At 43.9% G+C, this 24,061-nt stretch overlaps 2 protein-coding genes across 2 annotated transcripts; both read right to left on the bottom strand.

Moving 5' to 3' along the window:
• Positions 1-9,796: 9,796 nt before the first annotated feature.
• On the bottom strand, positions 9,797-10,890 carry LOC127321111 (non-classical arabinogalactan protein 31). The gene is made up of 2 exons (XM_051350169.2): positions 10,565-10,890; positions 9,797-10,457 (listed from the first exon to the last, which is right to left on the bottom strand). Exons 1-2 carry the CDS (start codon positions 10,767-10,769, stop codon positions 10,147-10,149), a joined length of 516 nt encoding a protein of 171 aa, XP_051206129.1. The 5' UTR covers positions 10,770-10,890; the 3' UTR covers positions 9,797-10,146.
• Positions 10,891-15,872: 4,982 nt separating this feature from the next.
• Positions 15,873-16,884, bottom strand: LOC127321194 (non-classical arabinogalactan protein 30). Its single transcript, XM_051350263.2, has 2 exons — positions 16,565-16,884; positions 15,873-16,463 (listed from the first exon to the last, which is right to left on the bottom strand). Exons 1-2 carry the CDS (start codon positions 16,812-16,814, stop codon positions 16,141-16,143), a joined length of 573 nt encoding a protein of 190 aa, XP_051206223.1. The 5' UTR covers positions 16,815-16,884; the 3' UTR covers positions 15,873-16,140.
• Positions 16,885-24,061: the final 7,177 nt, after the last annotated feature.

Raw genomic sequence — 24,061 nt, 5'->3', positions numbered from 1 at the left:
GCCAATCAAACAACCTTTGCGGCATTTTTCGGAACCAAACCGCAAAGCTATGCTATCAGAAATTGATCGACTCGGAGAAGCTGGTTTTATCAAAGAGTTACATACAGATGCCACATGGGTAGCTAACCCAGTGTTGGTGCCGAAGAAAAACACAAAATTCCTTCGCATGTGCGTCGACTTCACGTGTCTCAATAAACATTATCCAAAGGATCACTTTTCCCTCCCAAGGATCGATCAAATTATCGACTCCACGGCAGGATGCGAACGTCTTTCCTTCCTGGACGCATATTCTGGTTATAACCAGATCAGGTTAAAAGAAGAGGATGAAGTCAAAACAGCTTTTATAACACCTTATGGCGTGTTCTGCTATAGAACAATGCCCTTCGGACTAAAAAACGCGGGAGCAACATACCAGCGGATGATGCAGAAGTGTCTAGCCACGCAGATTGGCAAGAACGTCCAAGTATATATCGACGATATCGTCATAACAACAAAGAAAGGGAACACCTTGATCGAGGATCTAAAGGAAACTTTCGACAACCTTGACAAGTTCTGACTCAAATTGAACCCGACAAAGTGTTCTTTCGGTGTTCCTGCAGGGGAACTCCTCGGGTTCTTAGTCTCAGCACGAGGAATCGAGGCCAATCCCGAAAAGATACAAGCTATCGTGACAATGAGGAAGCCAACAAAGATAAAGGAGATACAACAGTTGACGGGGCGAGTCGCAGCTCTGAGCAGATTCGTCACCAGGCTAGGAGAAAAGGCACTGCCGTTTTACGCTTTGATCAAACAAGGAGAGAAATTCCAGTGGAATGAGGAGGCAGATAGAGCTTTCGAAGATCTTAAGCGCACAATCTCGACATCACCAATCTTGCTGGCACCTAAGGAAAAGGAACCTCTCCTGTTATACATTGCAGCCATGCCTCAGGTGGTTAGCACAGCCCTCGTGGTTGAAAGAGAAGAAGAAGGCAAACTACATGGAGTGCAGCGGCCGGTATACTTCGTCAGCGAAGTTTTATCACCCTCAAAAAAGCGGTACCCGCAGTATCAAAAGTTAGCGTATGGAGTGTTCACTACTGCAAGAAAATTGCAACACTATTTTTTGGCACATCCGATAATAGTAGTCAATGAGGCGCCTCTATCCAATATATTAAACAATCCAGAAGCTACGGTTCGTATCTCCCTTTGGGGAATAGAGCTTTCCCCTCGGGACATCACATATGAGAAGAGAAAAGCAATAAAGTCACAGGTCTTACCAGACTTCATCGCAGAGTGGATGGAGCTGCAAAATACGGGACCACCGGATTTATCGAGAACGTGGACTATGAACTTCGACGGGTCCAAGAGATTAGAAGGAGCTGGAGCTGGTGTCATACTAGTATCACCTCAAGGCGATAAATTGAAGTATGTGCTGCGGATGACGTTTCCAAATGCATCAAATAACGAAGCAGAATACAAAGCACTTATACACGGGATGAAGATGGCGAAAGCTTGCGGTGCAACTCGACTAATAATCTTCGGTGACTCACAGCTGGTGGCTCAACAGGTGATGAACCAGTGCGACGCAGTCAACGACAGCATGATAGCATACAAGGAAGTATATAATGAGCTCGAAAGACTGTTCGATGGTTGCGAAGTAAACCATATCAGCAGAGTTAGCAACGACGAAGCCGACGTTCTTAAAAACATCGGATCGCAGTGTCTAGCAATACCACCTGGTGTGTTCTGGGAAGAGATAGCTGAAAGATCAACCAAGGCGAAGAAACAGCAGAAGAAGGAGAAGGATGAAAAACCCTCGGGGGCTCCAGCACCACCGCAAGATGAGGACGAAACACACATAGTGATGATGGTGCAAATTCCTTGGATGCAGTCTTATATAGCATATATCCTGAGGAAAGAACTACCCGACGATCCAGTGGAAGCAAGGCGAGTTATCAGACGTTCGAAAGCTTTTACTGTGATAAAAGACGAGTTGTACAAGCGAAGTATTTCAGGATTCCTACAAAGATTTGTCACACCCGAAGAAGGAAGGCTTATTATGAAGGATGTACACGAAGGAGTATGTGGCCATCACGCAAGTAGTCGAGCCATAGCAGCCAAGGTTTTCAGAGCATGCTTTTATTGGTTGACAGCAATCGAGGATGCAAAAGAGATAGTTCGAACTTGCGATGCATGCCAAAGGTTTGCTGCAAAGCCTCACTCCCCGGCAGCAGAGTTGAAGCCAATACCGCTGTCGTGGCCCTTTGCTCAATGGGGTCTTGATATGGTCGGAAAATTGCACAAGTCTTGGCCAGGCGGATACGAGTATATGCTCGTATCTGTCGACAAGTTCACAAAGTGGATAGAAGCGAAGCCGATAAATTCACCAGACGGGGCATCCAGAGTCAAGTTTGTCAAGAGCATATTCTTTCGATTTGGAGTCCCGCACAGTATCGTCACAGACAATGGTAGTAATTTCACACCCAAAGAATTCAAGGCATACTGTGCAGAAGTAGGCATCAAACTACAGTTTGCCTCAGTCGCGCATCCGCAAACCAATGGACAAGTTGAGAAAGCAAACGGCGTCATCTGCAATTGCATCAAGAAACGTCTATTAACACCATTGGAAAAAGCCTTATACACGTGGCCAGAAGAGTTACCCAGTGTGTTATGGAGTATTCGAACAACACCAAATACAGCGACACAGGAAACTCCGTTTTTTATGGTCCATGGAGCTAAGGCAGTATTGCCGATAGAGATAGAACACAACTCCCCGAGAGTGGTGGAATTCAACGAAGAAACTTCGAGAAAGGCATTAGAGGACGACGTCGACGCACTGGATGAAGCTCGAGACGAAGCACTATCAAGGGTCACCAAGTACCAGCAAGACATGAAAAATTACCACAGTCGACGTTTGAGACCAAGATCTTTTCAAGTAGGAGATTTGGTTCTTCGACTCACACAAACTAGCCATGAGAAACTAGAATCACCATGGGTTCGCCCATATATCGTCACAGAAGTAATCGAAGGAGGAGCATACAGGATAAAAGACAAGAACACAGGGGTCACAGAACCAAATCCTTGGAACGTGGCGCAACTCAGGCGGTTCTACGCTTAGAGTCGACAATATAGTCTTCCTTTGTGAAAATATAATATACTGAAACGCCCGCGAGTTTTCAGACGCACTCTTTTCCTTTTCAGGGCACCGAGTGGGGCTGAAAAGGTTTTTAATGAGGCGGGCTCGCGGTGCTGCAATATAGTAAAGATATTTGTGACATACATCTTCTTTATCGACATTCTGGGGGGCTCGCGCCCAGCAGCTACAATATATATATATATACACTACCGACAAAATAGAACTTGCAAAAAAAAATCTCGTCTTGGTGCAACACACCTCGCAAATCAATATAGATTCAAAGAAATGGCCAACAAAAAGCTCGGGGGCTTGTTGAAAGAAAGATAGTTCGAGATATTTGACAATATACATATTATTTACAAGATACATGCGCTTTTTGACAGGGAAAAAAACAACAAAGAAATTCTTCACTCAGCATTTAGTATAGCATCTATATTGACTCCCTCTTTATTCGGACCCCCAAGGCTATGTTCAGCATAGCTCCCTCTCACGAAGAATTTGGAATCTAGACGAAGTAATTCATCCATCATTTCTTCGGCTACTGGAGTTACAGCTTCGTTGATTTTATCGATATTTCTCCTCCTCCCGGTCAGTTTGGCTTGGCATTTTGCGACAATCTTAGTCATGTCTAACTTCGGGTAGCAGATCTGCAACATAATCATGGCAAACCTTGCTCCGGCCGTCAGCTGAGCCTTCACGAACCCGTGGATCCGGGGAGCATCCTGAAATTTTTCCATCAGATCAGGAAGAGTTTCTGGTGGAGGGTTGCGAGGAAACAAGGCGTTGAAAACCAAGGCCAGCGTCTTGGTGCAAAAGTCAAGAAAATCACGAACTTGGCAAGCACGATCTTGGAATCTGACAATTTGGCGGGTACGTTCAGGTGTTGCCCAGAAGTTTGAACCATGCTCCAAGGCGAGTCTCATGAGTACAGTGGACCTAGCTTCCACACGCTGATCTTCGGCCGCAGTATCCAGAAAAGAACCTACCGAATGGAAACATCAGTAAGAGGTGGACAATAGGCAAGGCGAAAAAATGAGAGAAATTGAATTTAGGATGAATACCTGCCATATCCAAGCTAGCATCGGTCATCAGTTGCAACATATGTTCTTCTCTCGAAGAAGCTTGTGTAGCCTCAGTTACCGCGGTTTCCTTCAAAGCCAGGGCTTCTTGGGCTTATTGAAGAGCAAGTTTTTCTCTTTCAGAAGATCTTCGAGACTGCTCCATTATCACGAGAGCCTATTTTTTCATCGACTGGAGTTGTTGTCGCAGCTCGTTTAAATCCTCTATTTGATCAGCACTCGAGGAACTCTCGATAAACTCGACGGCATAAGTTTTTCTCGAGTAAGACGTGGCCGGTAACGTATCAGATGGACGAGGTATCACGGTATAGTTGTCAAAAACCAACTGGAGATGAAAAAATATCGATATCAATAATTTGGCAAAATAGCTTTTCATTGAGTCATTTGAATATTTACACAAGCCTTACAAAAGAGGGTTCTTAGTGAACCAAAGATCAGCTGTCGCCAAAACTACTACGGCGATAGCAACAAAAGAGAAAGGAGCAAAATAAATACAAGAGGACAAGACGGTCTACTTGACCTCCGGCTTTGACGAGCTAGGAGCAGGAGTTGGTTTCCATCCAAGGAAGGAGAGGATTTTCTTCGAGTTTTGCTTGGCAGCCTTAATCAGAGACTGCCACCTCTTCGTCTCCATCTTTGGGATGGCACCAACTTTAGCCCAGTCGATGTTTTGTTGGCTGTCGGCAACCAATGCAATGGTGCCTTCAACACCTATCTTCAATCCTTCATGCCGGAGGCCCAGCCCAAGGTCTTCTTCAGGGATAAACTGCCTCGCCAAGGCAGCAAAGGTCTCGGGTTTTTCCTTCTTCGCGAAGAAGTAGGGAAAAAGACGAGAAAACGCCAACTTGGCGTCACAGATGCTTTGGCGCACTTCGTCCCCATGAATTTCAAGAAGCGACACGGCGTCAAGAAGACGATCACCTGTGGGTTTCTCGAGGTCAAAGTCTTGGTGCATCCTCCCTGGTGAAGCAAAAAACATCAAGTTGTCAAAAAACAGGGACAAGCAAAAAACTAAAGATAGAAGCAAATGGGTTAAGAAACTTACTCACGAAGCGCCGATTCTGCGACTCCAAGCTGGTGATAATGCCTTCCTCGTGAGCATGTTGTTGAGCGATGTTCTCGCTCAGAGCATGTTCTGCGTCGTGGAGTCTTCTTCGTAGATCCTCGACGGCAGCAGCATTTGATCGAGCTTTCTCGAGAGCTTTTTCACTCTGCTCTAGCTTGAGGGCGAGGTCATCGGCACGCTTGTTAGCTTTGGAAAGATCCTCTAATGACACAAAGAAGTAGCAAGGTTATAATAAGAAAGAAAGGAGGATAGGAAAATTCATTTGATGGAAAAGAAGCAAGAGCAAAATACCTTTCAGTTGATTAGAAAGGTCCCGGTACCCGATAAATTGGGTACCAAGACGAACAAATTCCTTCATAAGAGGCTGGAAAAACATAGAGATGAGAAAGACTACAAAAGGTCGACAGCAAAAAGAAATGCAAGCGGAACACTTACATCGTCCATAGAAGGAGTTGCAGAGCCGCTAGCTAAAAGATTAGCTTGTTTCCTTGGCTCAATCCTCGCTCTCTTCGGCGATGGGGCTCGGGGGCTCGTGACGGGAGTCAGATGCCCTACATCTTGTTGAGGAGGCGAGGTTTCGTCAGGGCGATTCTCCGAAAGAACTAAGGTACGAGACGTGCTCGTTTGAGCAGTCACGTTAACAGGAAGATCTTCTTCCTCATCGCCACTACACACAAAGAGATAATATAAGAAGCAAAATACAGACAAGAAAGTCGGGTACAAAAAGGAAAAGGCGACAGCAACTTATGAACTGACAAGGGCGTCATCATAAGGGTTGAAGGGCTTTTCCTCCTCTTCAGGTGGAGTTTCCTCGAGAGGAGACTTATCAGCTTTGGAGGTACCGGAGTCTGCGACTTCGTCCTTTTCCGCTTATTCATTGGAGAAGCAGCAGAGGGGAGGAAATGCGTCGACTCGGAAGCCTCTGATTCAACTTCTCTTTCAGAGGAAGCTGCGGATTTGTGAGAACCCGCAATTTCGCTCTCAGGGCGAGAAGTACCCTGTTGTTCGTCGGTGACGACGGTCCTTTCTTCGACTTCTCCGTCTTCAGGAAGGGGAGGAAGTGATGATAGGACTGGATGATTCTACAAGAAGCAAGGATGCATCGGCAAAAACAAAGTGAGCATTTTACTAGCAAAGGAATAGACACAATAGAAATCGATGAATGCGAAGAATTTCGGCAAGATAGTAAATTTACCTTGGGGAGGGCGTTGGTGCCACTATACGGCTCCACGCGATAGGAGGAAGGAACTGCGTCCTTCTTACTGAGCGATGAGATTCTTTGGATCAGCTTTTCCAAGTCCTTCACTGAGAGATCCTTGGAAAGCCGGTCCACATCTTTTTCGCCAGCATACATCCAAAGGGGATTTTTGCGAGCCTGAAGAGGCTGCACTCTAATCCTAAGGAAGTACGCAGTAATTTGGATGCTCGACAGCTCCTTGCCACGGGTGTTTTGGAGCTCATGGATGCGAGTCATCAATGCCTCTGTCGCCGTTTTCTCTTCTTCGGTGGCCTCGGCGTCCCAGGATCGGCGGCGAAGAATTTCAGCACCTCCGTCGAAAGGAGCAATGTTATACTCCACCGAGTCGGGGCATTCTTCGTGGACATACAACCATCTTTTGCGCCACCCTTGGACGAAGTCGGGGAATTTGACGTCAAAATATTCGACATCAGGGCGAACGCAAATACAAACACCGCCAATATTGTAGGCGATGTTGTGGGAGCCATTACGGCGGAGGCAAAAGATGCGCTTCCGCAGAGCCCAATTAGGATGTACACCGAGGAAGCACTCGCAAAGAGTGATGAAAATAGAAACGTGGAGGATGGAATTGGGAGTCAGCTGATGAAGCTGCAGCCCATAAACAAAAAGCAAGCCACGAAGAAAGTTGTGGATGGGGGCTGAAAGGCCGCGGATCAAGTGGTCAACAAAACTAACCCGATATGATATTGGAGGCATTGGGTAGCTCTCCTCGCTGGGGAAGCGCAGAGCATCCTTCTTCGCGGTTAGCCCAAGCTTCTTGAGCAGATTCATGTCTTGATTGGAAATCTTGGATCTTTCCCACTCCCCCGTTCCCAGATCTTGCGCCGCCATCGTGGTTTTAGGAGTGTTGTGCCTGGTGAGTCTTGCGCGGGGTGGCATCAACAATGGCGAAGGCGTGAGTGCGAGTTTGGCTGTGCTCAGGAAGTGTTGGTTGCAAATGGGGATTTTTTGGAGCGAGAGCAGAGATGCGGCGATGCGAGGGGAAGAACGGAGGAAGACGAAGGCTTTTTATATAGAAAATTTGCGAATCGTCGCACCGTTGGATGAAGAAGTAATGGATTTGATGCTTCACACGTGGCTAAGGGGTAAAAGTGTATTTTTATTGAGAAGGAACTGGACATGCGCTACAGTAAACGTGCCAGAAAAAGCGGAGGACGTGTGTTCCCCACTTGCGTAACGTGTCAAACTGTCGCAGGTTTTGGGTCCACCAGTCAGTGATGAGGCAGAGATTGTGTTTTCCCAATACAGAGGTCGTGGCTATCGTCAGCAATGATGTCACTTGGATGAAGGAAAAACTCGACAACAGTGTTATGATATAGTGACAAAAATAGAAGTGATGATAATTTCGAGAGCCTTTGAACAAATGCAAGCTTTTGCTCAAATGCTCGGGGGCTACTTTAGAAAAATCTTCGGCTTTTGCAAGAAAGAAATGGCGAGAGCCTATGATCAAATGCAAGCATTTGTCCATAGCCTCAGGGGCTACTCCCATCGGGAGCGCTGGTCGCGCACCCGATAAATATGGAAGATTTCGAGAAGTTATCAATTTAGTGATAAAAAAGATATTAAAGCGGTGAGCCTACAACCAAGCACAAGCACTTGGCTGTAGCCTCGGGGGCTACTCCCATCGGGAACGCTGTCCGCGTGCCCGATGAAATTATACAATATATTGGTTGGCATATCTCGAGTTATACAAATAACTCTCTATATACTCCCATCGGGAAGACACGATAAGTCATCCGTTGACTCAAGAAAATGTGCTATTCCAACAGCCGAAAAAGCACTCGACAATATATTCTCAGAGCGCTAAAAGCCGCGAATAATCTCTGAATGCCGTAAAACTTTGCGAAGGTAAGACCCCAGATCCGTTCTGAGCGGCGTGGCACCGTCTCTGACGTCGGTTTGCTACTTTTATCCGTATCAATAAATACGAAGAAAAATCCTAACGGACGCGTTAGGTACCCAATAAAACTATGACCGGGATTCGACATCTGGTAAGACCTTAAGCGGCGCATGTCGAATTTACACCAGTATCCCGAGATCATGTCCAGGGACGTGATCTTGAAGTAGGTATTGGTGGATTGCCACAAGAGCAGTTAACTAGTATCTGATCCGTCAGATGAACTAGCCCCAATTACTGATATCCCTGTACAATATATGATCGAATGATTAAAAATATAAGATCAACTCGAAGAAGTTGTGTCAATTCGAAGAAATGTTGTTAAAATTATAAAGTTGGAGATTTTACCTGATTCTCCGATTCAAGCAAAATCTCGGGGGCTACTGACATAGACATCCCCAATGGGCCTGCCAGAAAAGGTACCCGGGATTTACTGAAGGCCCACGACCCGAAGAATATGAAGACTCGGAAGCCCAATTTGTATTTAGGAAAGATAGAATTGTATTAGGAAATATAGAGATGTGTAACTTTACGGGTCGAACTCAGAGAGTCTCCCGGAATATGTAATCTTGTGTAACACGAAACCCTCGGCTCCGCCTCCTATATAAGGGGGAATCGAGGAACGAAGAGTGGATCGATTCATTGTCAACAGAACCCTAGTTTTCTATTCGTCGAGTACTTTTCGGCTGAAACCCTCGAGATCTACTTGCCCTCTACTTCCAACTAAACCCTAGTCTACGACTAGTAGGCATTGATAAGTTAATACCTTATCACTGGGTGACCGCACACTAGTCAGTGGCGGAGCTGCAAGAAAGTGACGGTGCTACCAACCGGAGTTGGAACGCTGCTAGCCATGCACCGGCGATAGTTCATGATGCTACAATTGTATACTTTTTGTGATACAATTGTTATTTTTTTGCTACCAGGGTCTCCGGCGAGTTTTCTTTTTGATTTCTGGACGAACCGTTTTTTACTTTAATGAAGCAATAGCGGGGAGGTTTTTTGCTGCGACGAAGCATAGTCTGAATAACTCTCTGGCGACTTTAATTCTATTTTTAGTCGAACCGTTTTTTGAAGCAAAAGTGAGAGGTTTTTTGCTACGACGAAGCATAGTCTGAACAAGTCTCTACAACTCTATCTTTTTAGTCGAACCGTTTTTGCTTCAATGAAGCAAAAGCGGAAGATTTTTTGCTGCGACGAAGCAAAGTCTGGATTTCAGGTGAAAATGGACACGTGCCACGCATGCAAGCAGGAGGCTGGAAAACTCCAAACCTCCGGAGGATTTTTAGCACTGTCCATCCCGTAAACCCATCCCGTAAGAATCCTTCCGTAAGTCTAGCGCATTTTCGCTATTGCAACAGGAATTCCGACAATGATGATGTTAGAGAAAAGAACTCTTTTTTTTTCGAAAATTACAAAAAGAACCCGTGCAACACCATTCACACATGGCGAACTTTAAACATCCTAATAATGCAGAAAGAAGATACACGGACATTCCGACCATCGAGTTACATAAATAAGTAAACAACTGTAACCGAAGAAACTTAGAAGCCAACCTGACAAGTGTGACACACTACATTTCCCCGGTAGTACTAATATCCAACAGTTAACTAATCGCATCATCCATTTATTCAAGTACTTGCATCCGTGCGTACGGTGCACCATGTTCTACACCTAGAACTACATGTATCCATGAGGTGGAATACGACGAACGCACGATGGACGTATGTATCAGTAGCACTTGTTGGGGTACTCGGGCTGGAAGAAGAAGTTGCCGGCGGAGTAGATCGCCTGGAGGCCGTCGGCACGCTTGTCGAAGCGCTCGAACTTGAGCGGCAGCCCCTTTCCGGCGCCCGGGTTCTCTGGCACGGGTAGGTCGCACAATGGCGAATGGGAGGCCGTCACATACACCTTGCACTCGTCGATGGTGAAGGACGTCAGCTGCGACGACTCGATGAGGAAGTAGCCGCCCTGCCATGTCACCCCCGGCACCAGCTTTGTCCGCCGCGGACCGTGGCTGCACCGCAGCTCCACCGCCGCGCCTGCGCACATACACAGTCAGTGTCATATGCATGTCTGGATCCATGGCGCCATGCCATGACGAAAGAATAATAGAAGTTTGTGGGGGCTATAGGGGTAGTTAATTAACCTTCGAGCGGGGAGGCATCCATGGGGGCGTTGTAGCCGCTGTACTTGCAGCCCTTGCACCACACCATGCCCTGCACCGCGATGCTGAAGTTCACCGTGGCCGGAGGCGGGGGCAGGCCCATGGCGGTGGCGCCGCCGCCGCATAGCAGAGAGAGGAGCGTGACGGAGAGGGACAGCACGAGGCACTTGGCTAGCAGAGCAGCCATGGTGCTCGATGTTTCCCTAGCTAGCTAATTAGCTAAGGCCGGTTAGTAGATCAGCTACGGTACGGCCAAGCAGCTATTCGTCAGTACAAGATCGAGTAGCTGGCTAGGACTAGGATAGGTTGCGAAGACAAGAAGCGAAAGAGGTTGCAATTTATAGCAGCAGTAGGATACTAGCTGAATCCATGATGTATAAATAATTCGTTTCGTGACCGAGGTTTTTGCGTAGGATCAGCAGAGGTGGATGGAGGGATGGATTGTCAAGTTGTACTGCAAGTTGCGCTGAAAATATGATCAGGGCTCGTCGATCGGGGATTAGATCGAGGGCCAAGATGTGGTTTTGGAGTGCATCGCAAGCCAGCTGCTACACTTCGTTAACAGCAGCGGGTGCTCATTGCCGGGGAGCGCCGTAGCACGCTTCCAGGTATAAGCTGACTTAGAATATGCGACGGCACGTAAACGTACACCTCGTTTAGGATCAACTAATTAAATTCGCGTATGATTTGTTGAGTTCAGGCGCAGTGTCAGTGTACTACGAGTATACTGTCGTCTGTAGTTACACTTTACCTTCGGCTATGCCCACTCTAGCTAGCTAACACCATCCGGAATTACGGATCATGAGCTAATAGCCAGCAAACCGAGGGGGCATCGGATGAATAAGAGGAACTTGAAATGCTCCATATCATACGTAGCGTTCAAGGCATGCTGGATCCATTTCAATCGGGAATTTAACCTCTATTCTTAACTGACGATGGGGTTCAAGGTGTTCGCTTAGAATAACTGAAGGTAAGTACGAAGTATTATAAGCAAATTAACAGTAAAACGAACGGTGTCTGCCACTCCGGCGAGGCCAGGCAAAAGGAGCTCTCTGGAATTTTTTGAGCGGTTACACACTTAGAGCATGTCTAACATATCCCTTATTTTTCTGCCCCTTAAAACGCGAGTAGAGGGCCCTGTATTCACTTTTTGCTGGCCGAAAACTCGTCCGAGCTAGCAGGCCCCGTATCCCCACCTTGTAAAACAGAATCCTACGGAATATTCTGTTTTCAGCGGCGGCGCGCGGGTGGCTATGGCGGCGGCGCGGGGAAAACGGTTGGGAATTCTGAAATGTCCGCGCGCCCTAGTGAAATGGGATGAGGGGTTGGCCCTGTATTCAGCCTCCCGCCCCGTACAAGTAAGGGGCGAAGAGCCGCCCTGTAACCAAAACTGTAAAAAATCGATGCGGGGGCCTGTTTTACGGGGTCTGCTAGACGGCCGGGTAGCGCCCAACCCCTTATTTTGGCGGTTATTATACGGGTTTGGCCCTTTTAAGGGGTCATGCTCTTAGGCTGGTGCCAATGCATCACCCCAGTATAGCCTCGCCACGTCAGCTTTTACCCTCACTCTCACCTCACTCTCACCCATGGTGCCAGTGCACGGGCTATAGTGACAGCTCTCACTTCCTCTCTCCTCCCTACCGCCTCCCTACCGCCCCCACTGGCACCGCTATCGCCTCCCTCTTGCCCCGCTCTCGCCTCCAACGCGGGCTATAGGCGGGCGGTACCGCCCCCTACCGCCGGGCGGTGGAACCACCGCCCGCCGCTAGCGTCTCGCCCGCCTCTCGCCCCGTCGCGGGTGGTATCGCCTCCACTCCAGCCCGCGTTGGCACCAGCCTTACTGAACTAGTGAACGTAAGGAGCCAGCCCGCGACACTATCGTACTTGATCTATCCTTGGTGCTCTTGTGAATAGATGGTAATTCTAAGAGCATCTCCACTCGTTGGCGCTCCTAGACCGAAATCCAGCGCTATTTAGCGTTGAATAGATGTAAAAAAATTCCTGGGGAGGTTCAGATTTCCAGCAGAGAACCCACATCCGACCCCAAAGACCGGGCAATTTCGGCCAAAATCAGCCAGTTTTTCAACGAAATTTTGGCACAATTTCAGTATACCGTGGTGAAGTTCTAAATCAGCCCATCGTTGAATCCTTGCATTTCATGAGTTCCAATTTTTTTTTCAGGCTTAACCCACGCCCAGCGCAATAGGCACTATTGGGCCGATCTGTTTTTTTAGGGGAGAGACAGGGATTTTATTCAACTTGGACAAATAAAGATACACAGTTCCGTGCTTCCATGAACTACATACACGGCATCCAAACTCATCTGAAATGGCATTTCTAGGTACAGAGATTTCGTGCACGTGGGCACCATGATCTTGTTTTTTTAAAAAATTAAAAATCATAGTTTTGAGTTTCAAAAAAATCTGGAAACAAATCTGCAAATAGTCAATGATGTATCCCACAAACGTGCAAAAAATCAATTTCAAATACTTAATATTTTGAGCTACACAAAAATAACAAAATTGTAGATCTAAGTAGCCATTTTCAAATCTTGAAAACATATCAGATTTTGTCATTTTTATCTACCTAAAAATAAAAAGAATTTCGAATTGGGATTTTGCATGATTGTGGAATGTATCAATGACAGTCTTCAGAATTATTTTCATGATTTTTGTAACTTGTAAAAATATTTTTAAATTTTTCTTAACATAGTGAGAGCACTGGAGTTCGGGAGCTAAAAACACTTTTCGCATTTCTAGCTACTAAGTGAGCTTCGACATTACTATCCTTGCTTTCATGCTGAAACTTGTAGAGATGAGGAATGGGGTGGGCCAACTTTCGTTACCTAGTGACAAAGGGTGGTCCAACAACCCGATTGATGATGCTAAAAAAAGGATAACAAAATTGGTTGAGAAAGAGACACATCCACCGTTTCTCTTTGTCCCGTTGGTTCCAGAAAAGTTATAGTCTGAAGATGAATGGCTGATATCCCGTCGGTTCGAGATGATTGTTCATGTGGTAAGAATAAACCTTTTATCGAAAATGCTTTAATGTTTTTAAAAATCTACCTGGTGTCTATCTCAAAGGTTGTTTCATTTCATGTTTCATATATTTTAAAATATGTTTCACTATTAGGTGAATCCGCGTGAAAAGAATGTAACATGTTTTGAAAACCTGTATGAAAAATAGATTTCACTTTAACAAAGTGTATGTTCCGCGAAGCCTCCATGTTCTCTTGGGGTGGGTGCTAAAGCCTCCGCGAAAGCACTGCACAGCTGGTCTGTGCCGACAACGATGACGCTCGCGAGCGCCATTTTTCTTCCTGGAGGTGCTGTCATGAAGCTTCCCCCTTCGAGTTCTGGAGTTTCGCCGGCTTCACTAGCGTAGTTAGCCAGTTCTCGGGGTGTTGGTGATCCTCTGTTTTGACAGGATGCTCAATGTGCTAGTCATGTGTGGTTCAGATCCGCGGAGTGGCATCTCGGGGCTTGGGGCCTCAAGCTGAACCGCCGGTGTTTTACTGAACTCTTGGGCGCTCTCGAAGATCTTGTAGTTTAGGGCCTGGCTCTGGTCTGCTTGTTCCTTTGTGGTGGGTTTTAGCTCTTCACCCCTGGGCTTGTATCTCTAGCTGGTATCCTCAGTTTTTTCTTTTCTCTTCTTTTTTCTTTGTTGCGTGCTACCTTGTACTCCTGGCCAGTTGATGGCTTTGTTAATTTAAAGCTGGGCTCGTCGAGCCTTATGTTTAAAAAAGTGTATGTTCCCACATTGATTCTCGAGCACATGTGAAACATCAATGAAATACTTTCGTGAAACCTCTCCGATGTTGATATTGGCAATTGTTTTGGGCTATACATATGAGGGCAACAAATGACTGTCTAAGGTACTTTGCTCCGCTAGGGAAGGAGCCAGACGTGAGGGTTTCACTGGTTTCCCTAGTCCACACGATGGCGATTTGTGTTGTAAAAGACCAACTTCATAGTAATACACATGATGTATATTTTTGTGTGGTAACATAATACGATTGCACTTCTTTCAGATAAGTTCTTGTACTTTTTATGCATAGAAAGTCAATGCTTCGGATTTGGACCACAATTTTTGTAGGATTGTATTATTTTCTACTAATGCCGAGTATGATATAGACGCACACAATCAATACATTCATGTACCCACACATCGTCCACTCAGGACCCGGAGTCATGGAGCAACATTACCAAAGTCAAATTGATGCCTTGCTACCGGAGAGACGTCTCCATAAGAGAATAATCCGGTTTATCTATTTTCCTTTCTAGGTACAATTGTTTGGTATTATCCTTTGTATGTTCTTCATGAAATCTCTTTGCCTTCCTACGACCCACCTTGATGTATGCTCTCTTCCTTCTCCTCCCTCCGAAAACATGTGATGACCCCATGTAACTGTTCTACTATCGTTATAAATCTCTTTAGGCCAACGTAAGCTCGCCGTAGTTCAGGTCATTTTTTTTCCTTTGCCTGGCTGGGCTATATCAAACAGTCTACATGAAAATTTCACACGGCCCAATTGGGGCGCGCATGTAAACCACATGTGTTTCAGTGAACACTAGTGCAGTGTACATCATTAAACATTGTCGCAAGACCGTATGACTTGATTTAGCAATGTGTAGCTTCTCCACGTTAGTTCGGAAAAGATATTCTTGGCGAATGGCACTATCGGAAATGTCGCTTCAAAACCTTGGGTCGCTACATCAAGGCTTGGTGGGATGACATGCTCAAGGGGTCTGTTGAAGGAGAAGAGAAAGGAAGCCAGTGTTGCTTCATTTATGCCATGTGGCTTGGAAAGAGCGGAACGTACAAAAGGTTTTTTCGCAACATAGCTCTCGTTCCGGACACCGTGGTAGCATTGGTGAGGGAGAAGATCCAGCGGTGGGCTTATGCCCATAGCAAGGATTCTCGAGATGTTCTAGTTACTCTTTAGGCTTGTAATTCTTAGTTGATCCTAAAACTTCCGTACATAACACTCTTTCTATCTAATCGGATGGCATGGCGCCTTAACCCTGAAAAAGTCATCCTTAAAACAATTTATCTATTTCCAAGCTGAATTAGAAATAATCATTTTTAATGCCAACGTTTATTAGTTCTAAATCATTATTTATTTATTGGAAATTCTAAAAAATATTTATACTCTCTCCTATCCACTAAAACCATGACACTTATTATGAATTGGAGGGAGTAACTTGGGTGGACTTAAAACTGACTTTTCCAAGAGAGCTAGAAGTGCAAAATCCCTCTAAGAAAACGTGACCAAAAAGAAAAAACATGACCAAATTAACTCATTAACTCGTCGACGAAACAACAAACTGACAAAGGGAGACGTTACACACAGTCACACATGGAAGAGCAACCGCTCCAACGGCCAACATGAAACTACGATCGATCCTCTACTGAAATTAAGGAAACCTACGCGCGACAACAATCTCTTCTTATTATTGCCTTCGACTACGTGCGAGCCTACCTCAAACATCACTAGCGTCCCTCACAGCACTCGTGCATTCCAGCATCCATCTCATCACACACGTACGCAAGTCTCAGTAGTGACGCGGGCACTTGCGGCCCTTGCGCGGCGCGTACATGAGCACGCTCTTGGAGCTGTAGACGTTCTTCTTCTTCTCCGACTGCTCGAGCACGATCCCCAGCGAGGCGTCGGCCGGCAGGGACGGCGCGTCGCAACGCGCCGTGGGTGACGTGCGGAGGTACACCCTGCAGCTCTCCCGGCTGAACATGGCCACGTCGTACACCATGAACAGGAAGTAGCCGGTCTTGTCCGTCGGCGTGCTCGTCATGTTCAGCACCCTGTACGCGCCGCCGCTCTTGCCGCCGCCGCCGTAGCACACCAGCTTCGCTGTCGCGTCTGCGTTGATGCACATCATTGTAGTACAGATTAATACGGAGAGGTTAAGAAATAGTCAAGTTTTTCTTTGAACGGGGTGTTGATCATCGGAGAGGACGTACTGGGGAGAGGCGAGGCGTCGATGTCACGGTTGTAGCCAGGGAGCTTGCAGGTCTTGCAGAAGATGACGCCCTGGACCATGATCACCGGTTGGGCCTTGGCCGGCGACGTCGGCGACGGAGCTGGAGCCGCGTGCTTGTACACGGCCGGCTCGTCCATGGTCGTAGACGCATGGGAAGGGAGCATGGCGACCAGGAGGAGCACGGCAACGGCTGCCACCCCGGCGCCATGGATCTTGATCATGGAAACCATATTCTCAACGGTAATATCTTGCGCTGTGGTTGGAAATGGTCGAGTTGCGATGCTATCCGTTAAGTTAGACGAGCTAATTTATAGAGTGGCCGGGACATTGATCGATCCATCAGCTTGCTAGGGTTTCTGCATGTCTTCTGTTTGACCAGTTGCTTCGTGATCAAACAAGTGACTGAGCTAGCGGCCAGATGAGATTCGCTTGCAGTTAATGCATTTGTTGTGTTGCCAACAGTAGAGACGCTGTAGAGGTTCTAAACAAATGCAGAGCAGTGAGCTGCAAGTTAATCTTCATGCATTCAGGGAAGCACCCTGGGTGAATCCTGCCATGTTTTTGACGCCTTCTATTCTGCTAAGGTTGAATCAGTTGGAAAGGATGTGACTGAAGAACATGGTGTGTTTGTTTACTTCGAATCGTTGACAGAGTTTGACCCTTTTACCGAATCTTGGTGTCGCTTTTTACTGTACTCTTAGAGCAAGAACAATAGTATAGCTGGCAGTCGGCTATAACAATTTGCCACATCATCTATAGTTAACTTAGAGCAATTCCAATAGTGTAGCTAGCTGCTGGCTATAAGTCAAGTATCATGTCATCTATAGCCAATATAGAGCCAACACATACAATAGTGAGCTATAAAAATGTAGTACTTTATCAATGTATGGCCCACCTTCCACTCTCACAAAGTGCCTAGGAGCACGTGCTAGAGCTGGCTCTTGCATAAGAGCCCACTCCCCTTCTCTCTCCTCCTCTCTCTCCTCCAACTAAGCAATAATATAATATTTTAATCCTTATAGCCAGCTGACTAGGACTTATTGTACTTGCTCTTATAGCTAGCATGTATAATAGTAAGCTATAAAAGTGTAGTACTTTTACAATACATGGCCCACCTTTTGGTCTCACATAGTGCCTGGTGAAGACGTCTTTGAAATTTGCTATTAGATAGTAGCCCACTTCTCTTCTCTCTCCTAATCTCTCTCCTCCAACTAAGCAAACTTATAATATTTTATCTCTTATAGCCAGCTGACTGTACCTTATTGTACTTGCTCTTAGTCTCTTACTGCTAGCTGGTACTACACTCCTACTACCTTGGGTTTCGATTTCCCTGAGATAGACTGGTCATGTTATCGGGGAGCGTTGCCCGGAGGATTCTGCGGAACGGCGACCTTTGTTTCTACTCATCTCGGTCCCTGAATAACGAAAAGATTACTGTTTTTGCGCTGGGAATCTGTGTGGAGTTGCTGCTAAGGCAAGCAACTTGCCTCCTGGCTCCCCCTGATTCCAGGTATCGATTGCAGCGACAAAAGCATCAGAGAAAAGCTTGTTTCGTTTGTTCCTATTTTGACAGCAGTAGGTTTTTACAACAGTTAATTTTTGTATAGCAGCTCACTTCACCATGCCTTTAATTTGTAGACAGTTTATTTTTCAGGCCAAGTTTCTTTCTGAGGGAAAAACGTTTTTGAGGGAAAAAACTTCAATCGACATCATTACATGTATGGATCAGGCGGAAAATCCAAACATAAATAGCGACCTGGTTCTAAATTTGAGGCATATTTGGTTTCAGGCCAAGTTTGCTTCACTATATTTGCACTCGGCTCTCCTAGCTGAAGCTCGTAGCTCTGGATACGGCCCGCACCCTTGCAGGTGTTTCGCTAGCGTCGCTGCCGGCGAGCTGGGAGGTCCTATACAACGCCCACTACGTCTATTACGGACGCAACGCCTGCAGCCCTACTCGGTTGGGCCGGCCCAGGAAACTCTCGGTGAGCTCACGTTTGGTTCGCTTTTTTCATTTTGTTTTCTGGAAAAATGTTCAGATCTTCGAAATTCTTCAGATTTTGAAAAAAAAACACATTTTTTTGAAAATTTCAGATTTTGAAAAAATCAGATATCAATTTTTTTCATATTTGAATTGAAAACTGTGCATATTTTAAAAATGATCAAATTTCAAAATTTTCAAATTCAAAAAAATCTAGAAATTGGAAATGTTCAGATTTTTTAAAAAAACATAAAACGAGAAAAATAAAAACCGGAAAATAAGGGAAAACCGGCGGGAAAAATGAAACGGAAAGAAAGTGTGGAAAACTCTCCAAAAGGTTCTGGAATGTTCACAAAATCGAACAAAAGAGACACCGGGATTCCTATTGGGACGACCCATTTAGAAGAACATAGAGCGACGGGTGAGGTCCACGTAACGTGCTACAGGCCTTAAACAGGAATTGCCCGACAAGCTATATTAGGGCTCCAACACGTTCGTCCCGCGCAGTGGGCTACGACCTAGTTTGCCCGCGATGGACTCGTTTTTTTCTTGTCCCTCGTTTTTTCTGTTTCTTTTTTTATGTTTGTGTCTATTTTAGGTTTTAATTTTCTTTACCTTCTATCGTATCTTTCCTATTAAATTTATCATTTTCCCTAATTTTAATGAAACAATTTTGAGATCTGAAACTTGTACTCGGTGAATAGATTTTAAATTAAAACCATTTTAGATTATTGAACGGTTTTTATAGCTAAATATTTTTATATTATGGACATTTTTTACAATTTAATTTCAAAATTAAGAATAATTTTAAAAACCAAACATTATTTTAAAATCCATACCTTTTTAAAATCCTGAAATTTTGAAAACCTTAAATTTTCAATTGTAAACTTTTCCAAAATCCGAATCTTCTTTTAATATTGTAAAAAAGTAAAGCAGAAGGGAAAATAAAATAAAAAAGAAAAGAAGCCATACATGTTAATACTGCACCTCAACCCATGAGTTTTATTCCTGTTGTTAAAAACATAATAATGTGCAACGAACATAGATTAAAAAAGGGTGAATTCCATTTTATGCCCCCTAGTTTACCATTTGTGACAACAATTACCCCATTTAATGAAAATCCCCCCTGTTTACCCCATTTATTTATGCCTCATTTTACCCTTCATAGGATCTAAATGTGTACTGGTGGCAGGAGATGGCGCTGGGATGATGCTTGCAGTAGTGCTCCACTCTCGGCTAATGATAGAGTCTCGGGCCTCGAGCAGACACTTGCCATGACTGTGTTCATAATCCTTGATTATATATGAACACTAAAATAATAGGCTTACAACGTTTTCAAAATTTAAATGGGGTAGAATCTGGCATAAATTGGCTAAATAGGGTAAGTAGAAGAATTTTTTGTTAAACGAGGTAATTTGTGTCACAATTGAAAAACTAAGGAGTGAAAAATGGAATTCTCATTAAAAAATATCTATCAACCCTTCTCCCTCGGTTACACCACCGAAAAAAGAACCCATCACCCTATGAAAGTTTTTTTCTTTCTTTTTGCCCCGATACATATGGATTGCATTGATCTTCATAATATGATTCATTTTAGAATACTTAAAATTTCATAGTGTAAACGAGTATCCTTTTCATCATGGCTTATTTTTTCTGAACGGGAAATGTACATGCATGCAACTGTGGCCGCTTGAGTTGAGCTTATATTTTGCAAAAAGAAAAACAATATTGATGTGTACTCCATTGGTGATCTTGGTCTGACCTATCAACGCCGCATGTACTACGTGCATGCTCTTATCTCGAGAAAACAACAGAATATTACCATATCTGTGCCGATGGAAACTGCGTCCGGGTGGTTGCTATCAAGACCTGATGTTCCCCACCTGATCTGGTAACCTATATATATTCCTTCAACGAATAATCTACACTCCATTGTCCATATCGGTCGAGTTGCTCTCTCGTACACGCAAGCTCCGCAGCACTAGCTTGATGCCAGGTTCCCCCAAATTATTTGCTTGAGAGACTGGTCCCCCAAATTATTAGCAAGTCAAGTGGAAACTCGGAAATGTTGGAAAGAAACTGCATGCACCACTCAAGAAAAGCTCTTGGACGCAAGCATTTTTCTTCAGAAAATAACGTCTCCCTCTACACTGTCTTTTCGAAATGGACGCAAATTTTGGCTCATATTATCAACAATCAATTAAGAAAGAAAGGAACTTAGAATGAACTAAAACAAACCCCAGAAGAAACGGTGTTTCTTTTTCTTCTTATACTTTTGATTTTAAAATATATACATAAAACCGAATCTACTAAATTTATTTTGCAATCTAAAATTCAGTTACTACTATTTCTAATTGTTGCAGCATGCATGTAGTACTCATAGATCATTTTACAATTGAGTGATACTATCAGAGAATTCAACGTAGTGTTTTTTCTTCTTCTTCATCTCTTTAGTATTCAGCCTGTTGCAGTGGGGGAGCCAGCATATAAGAGTTGGGTTCAAGTGAACCCAATAAACTTGTGATAATCTACACTAAATTGCTACTTAGCACTGTATATCACTACGCTAACATTATGTCTTTACAGAAATGAACCCATTGATTTATTTGGCTAGCTTCGCCCCTGGCCTGTTGTACATGAGGCATGAAAACAATTTATGTCATGGATGGCAGCAGGTTTTCCATATGTCCAGAACTGGTTCTGTGGCGTCATGTTCCCCATAAGAACCTTTTGTACTTTTTTGGTCAAGTAGATGTAGTTTCCCCAGAGTATTTTCCAGATGCCTTGTTCATCAGAGCGGATAATTGTGTTAAGTTTATCCTGGAGGTCGTGGAACTCATCATGAGCCACAATATACAATGGTAGATTAAACATGTTATATATATATTTTGAGATGTACATTCCATCGCCTTCTCGATACTAATCTCATATTTTTTAAATGAATGGAGGTGTGCAAAATTCGATTCCCTTACAAAGTCATTCCATATATATTTCCAAAGAAGGGCGGATTTACCATTTTTGGCAATGAATGATGATAAGCTCAAGTATAAATCTGATAGAGCTGGCTAGACAGTCACGCCACCAGAATAATCCCTTTGGTGAAATATCATGTTGGGTGGATCTGCCATTATAATATGTGTGCCAGATTAAGTTAACCAAGGGAATGTCATGATGATTATAAAAATTATGCAGGTTTTTCGTCAACAAAGCTTGGTTTTAAATCCTAAGGTAGAGAACACCAAGGCCTCCTTGTTCTTTTGGTTTACATACCAATTCCCAGCTGGCAAGACATTTGCCATGTTAGTTTTTTTTCTCGATCTGCGCATAGAAAACCATCTTCCACTTTTTTGTTCAAAATGAACAAAGGTGGTGACAGTCACTTTGAAAGAGCCCATAGCATACATAGGCATAGCAGATATAACTGAGTTGAGGATGGCTAGCCTGCCAGTATTTGACATAGGATATGATATCCCCAGACAATCTTCTGTCAAGCCTGGACACCATGGGCATAAGGTCAACAATAGAAGGCCCGGTGGTACTAAGAGGGAGTCCCAGATATCCAAAAGGACGATTTTCAGTTTTGCAACCAAAGAAATTGGGACAACCCTTGTTTTGCTGTAACTGACATGGAATCCAGTAGATGCACTAAAAGAAATAAGAATATCCTTCAGTTAATTGAGCTCATCAAAATCAACTGGCATAATCATCAACATAACGAATAATGGGGTATTTTTGCCAAAATCTTCATCAACATGGAGACTAAGAATTCGCATCAGCCATGCATCATTGAAAATTGCTTGAAGAAGATCTGCGGTATTTACAAATAGAAGTGGAGACAAAGGGTCACCTTGTCTTAGTGCCCTTCTACAAATTATTTTCTTCCATGGTGCCCCATTTAGAAGAACTGATCAAGGTGGATGCCGGATTCAGAATATTATCTATTAAGGAAATCCATTTGTGTCTAATCCTCTAGCTCTAAGCATGGCAATGATGGCATTATATTGAAATTTTTAAAATTCCTTTCAAAAATCTATTTTGAGCATGATAATGGGCTTCTTGGATTTATGCCAGATATTCGCATATTCAAAAGTACATCCAAGACAATCTTGAATTTTTTTCCCTTAATGAAGCCATATTGATTTGCATGAACAATGGGGATGATTTCCTTTTGAATTCTAGTGGCCATTAACTTTTTCAAGAATTTGAGAGGTAAACTAACAAGAGACATAGGCCTAAAATGATTCATGGTCTCTGGATTGCCGATCTTTGGTATAAGAGTAATAAAGGCTGTATTAATGCTCCACAGTTTCATAATCAAATTGATGAATTCCTTGTTAATAGCTAGTCGATATTTTCATGAATAGGCCATTAAATCCATCAGGTACAAGTGCCATGTCAGTAGGCATCTCCTTCATTACGACCTCAATTTCATCCGAAGAGAAAGGCACATCTAGCTATGCTAAATCATGTAACCGAATAATATCAAATAAATTGAAGAAAATAGTATTTAAAGAGATACCTAATCTGTTCTTATGTGAATTCCATATAATATCCGGTTTATGGTTGTGGTTATATGCTAGAGATCCATCTTCAGCCTTGATATATAAGTGATAATATTTCTTCTGAAATTTTGGGTACCTACAACATGACATTATTTTAAAATTTTCATCTCCCAATTTTGCCCATCTTATCTTTTCTCTATTTTTCCATTTTATCATTTTATCTTCAAGACATTTTCGAGCGTGAAATCGAAAAATTCTTCTGAAGTTTTTTTCTCAATAATGGATAAATTTCTTTGCTCCTCATTGTCATCAAGGAGGGTAAGAATGAAACTGCACTGATCAATAATCTTGTTTAAGTTAGACAAATTAGTACTCCATTTTTTTCCAAAGTCGGGCTTCATCCTTGATTATACCAAAAACTATAGAGGGCATGGTCAAAATATTGTGAAAAGACCCTCACCCAAGTTTCACACGAAGTCAACATGAGAATTGATGCAAAGGCCTTTCGCCGGCTACGATGGTGTTGTCACTTCATGGTACCGGGCGGTGCTTTGAATTAAAAAAAAATTAATCACATGTATTTAAGAAAGATAATTATATTCAATTTTTTTTTACCAGATGTAACTATCTATGTGTCGCTCTCTTCATTACAAATGTTCGTCTGAGATCCAACAATTGATAAATCAAAGATGAATAGATCGCCACCATCTATCAGCATATTTATATATATGAGTATACGAATATTTCATTCGAAAAAGGATTATTAATTGTTGAGCTCCCAACGTCTTTATAAAGTGATGCACATAGCCCGACAAGGCTCAAGTATTACAAAGTATCTCCTGATAACAAAACCTGAACACAAGAACTGAAAGTTGAAGAGAAAAGTAGCAGATAAGTACAATTAGGCACATAAATTCTGACATCACCTATGGTCAGTGAATATCTCTATTAGGACAATGTCTAATTGCATGCTCTGCCACCGCTCACTCTAATC

This window comes from Lolium perenne, chromosome 1 (genome assembly GCF_019359855.2).
Source record: "Lolium perenne isolate Kyuss_39 chromosome 1, Kyuss_2.0, whole genome shotgun sequence".
Taxonomy (NCBI): Eukaryota; Viridiplantae; Streptophyta; class Magnoliopsida; order Poales; family Poaceae; genus Lolium; species Lolium perenne.
This window is presented reverse-complemented; position numbering and strand designations above follow the sequence as displayed.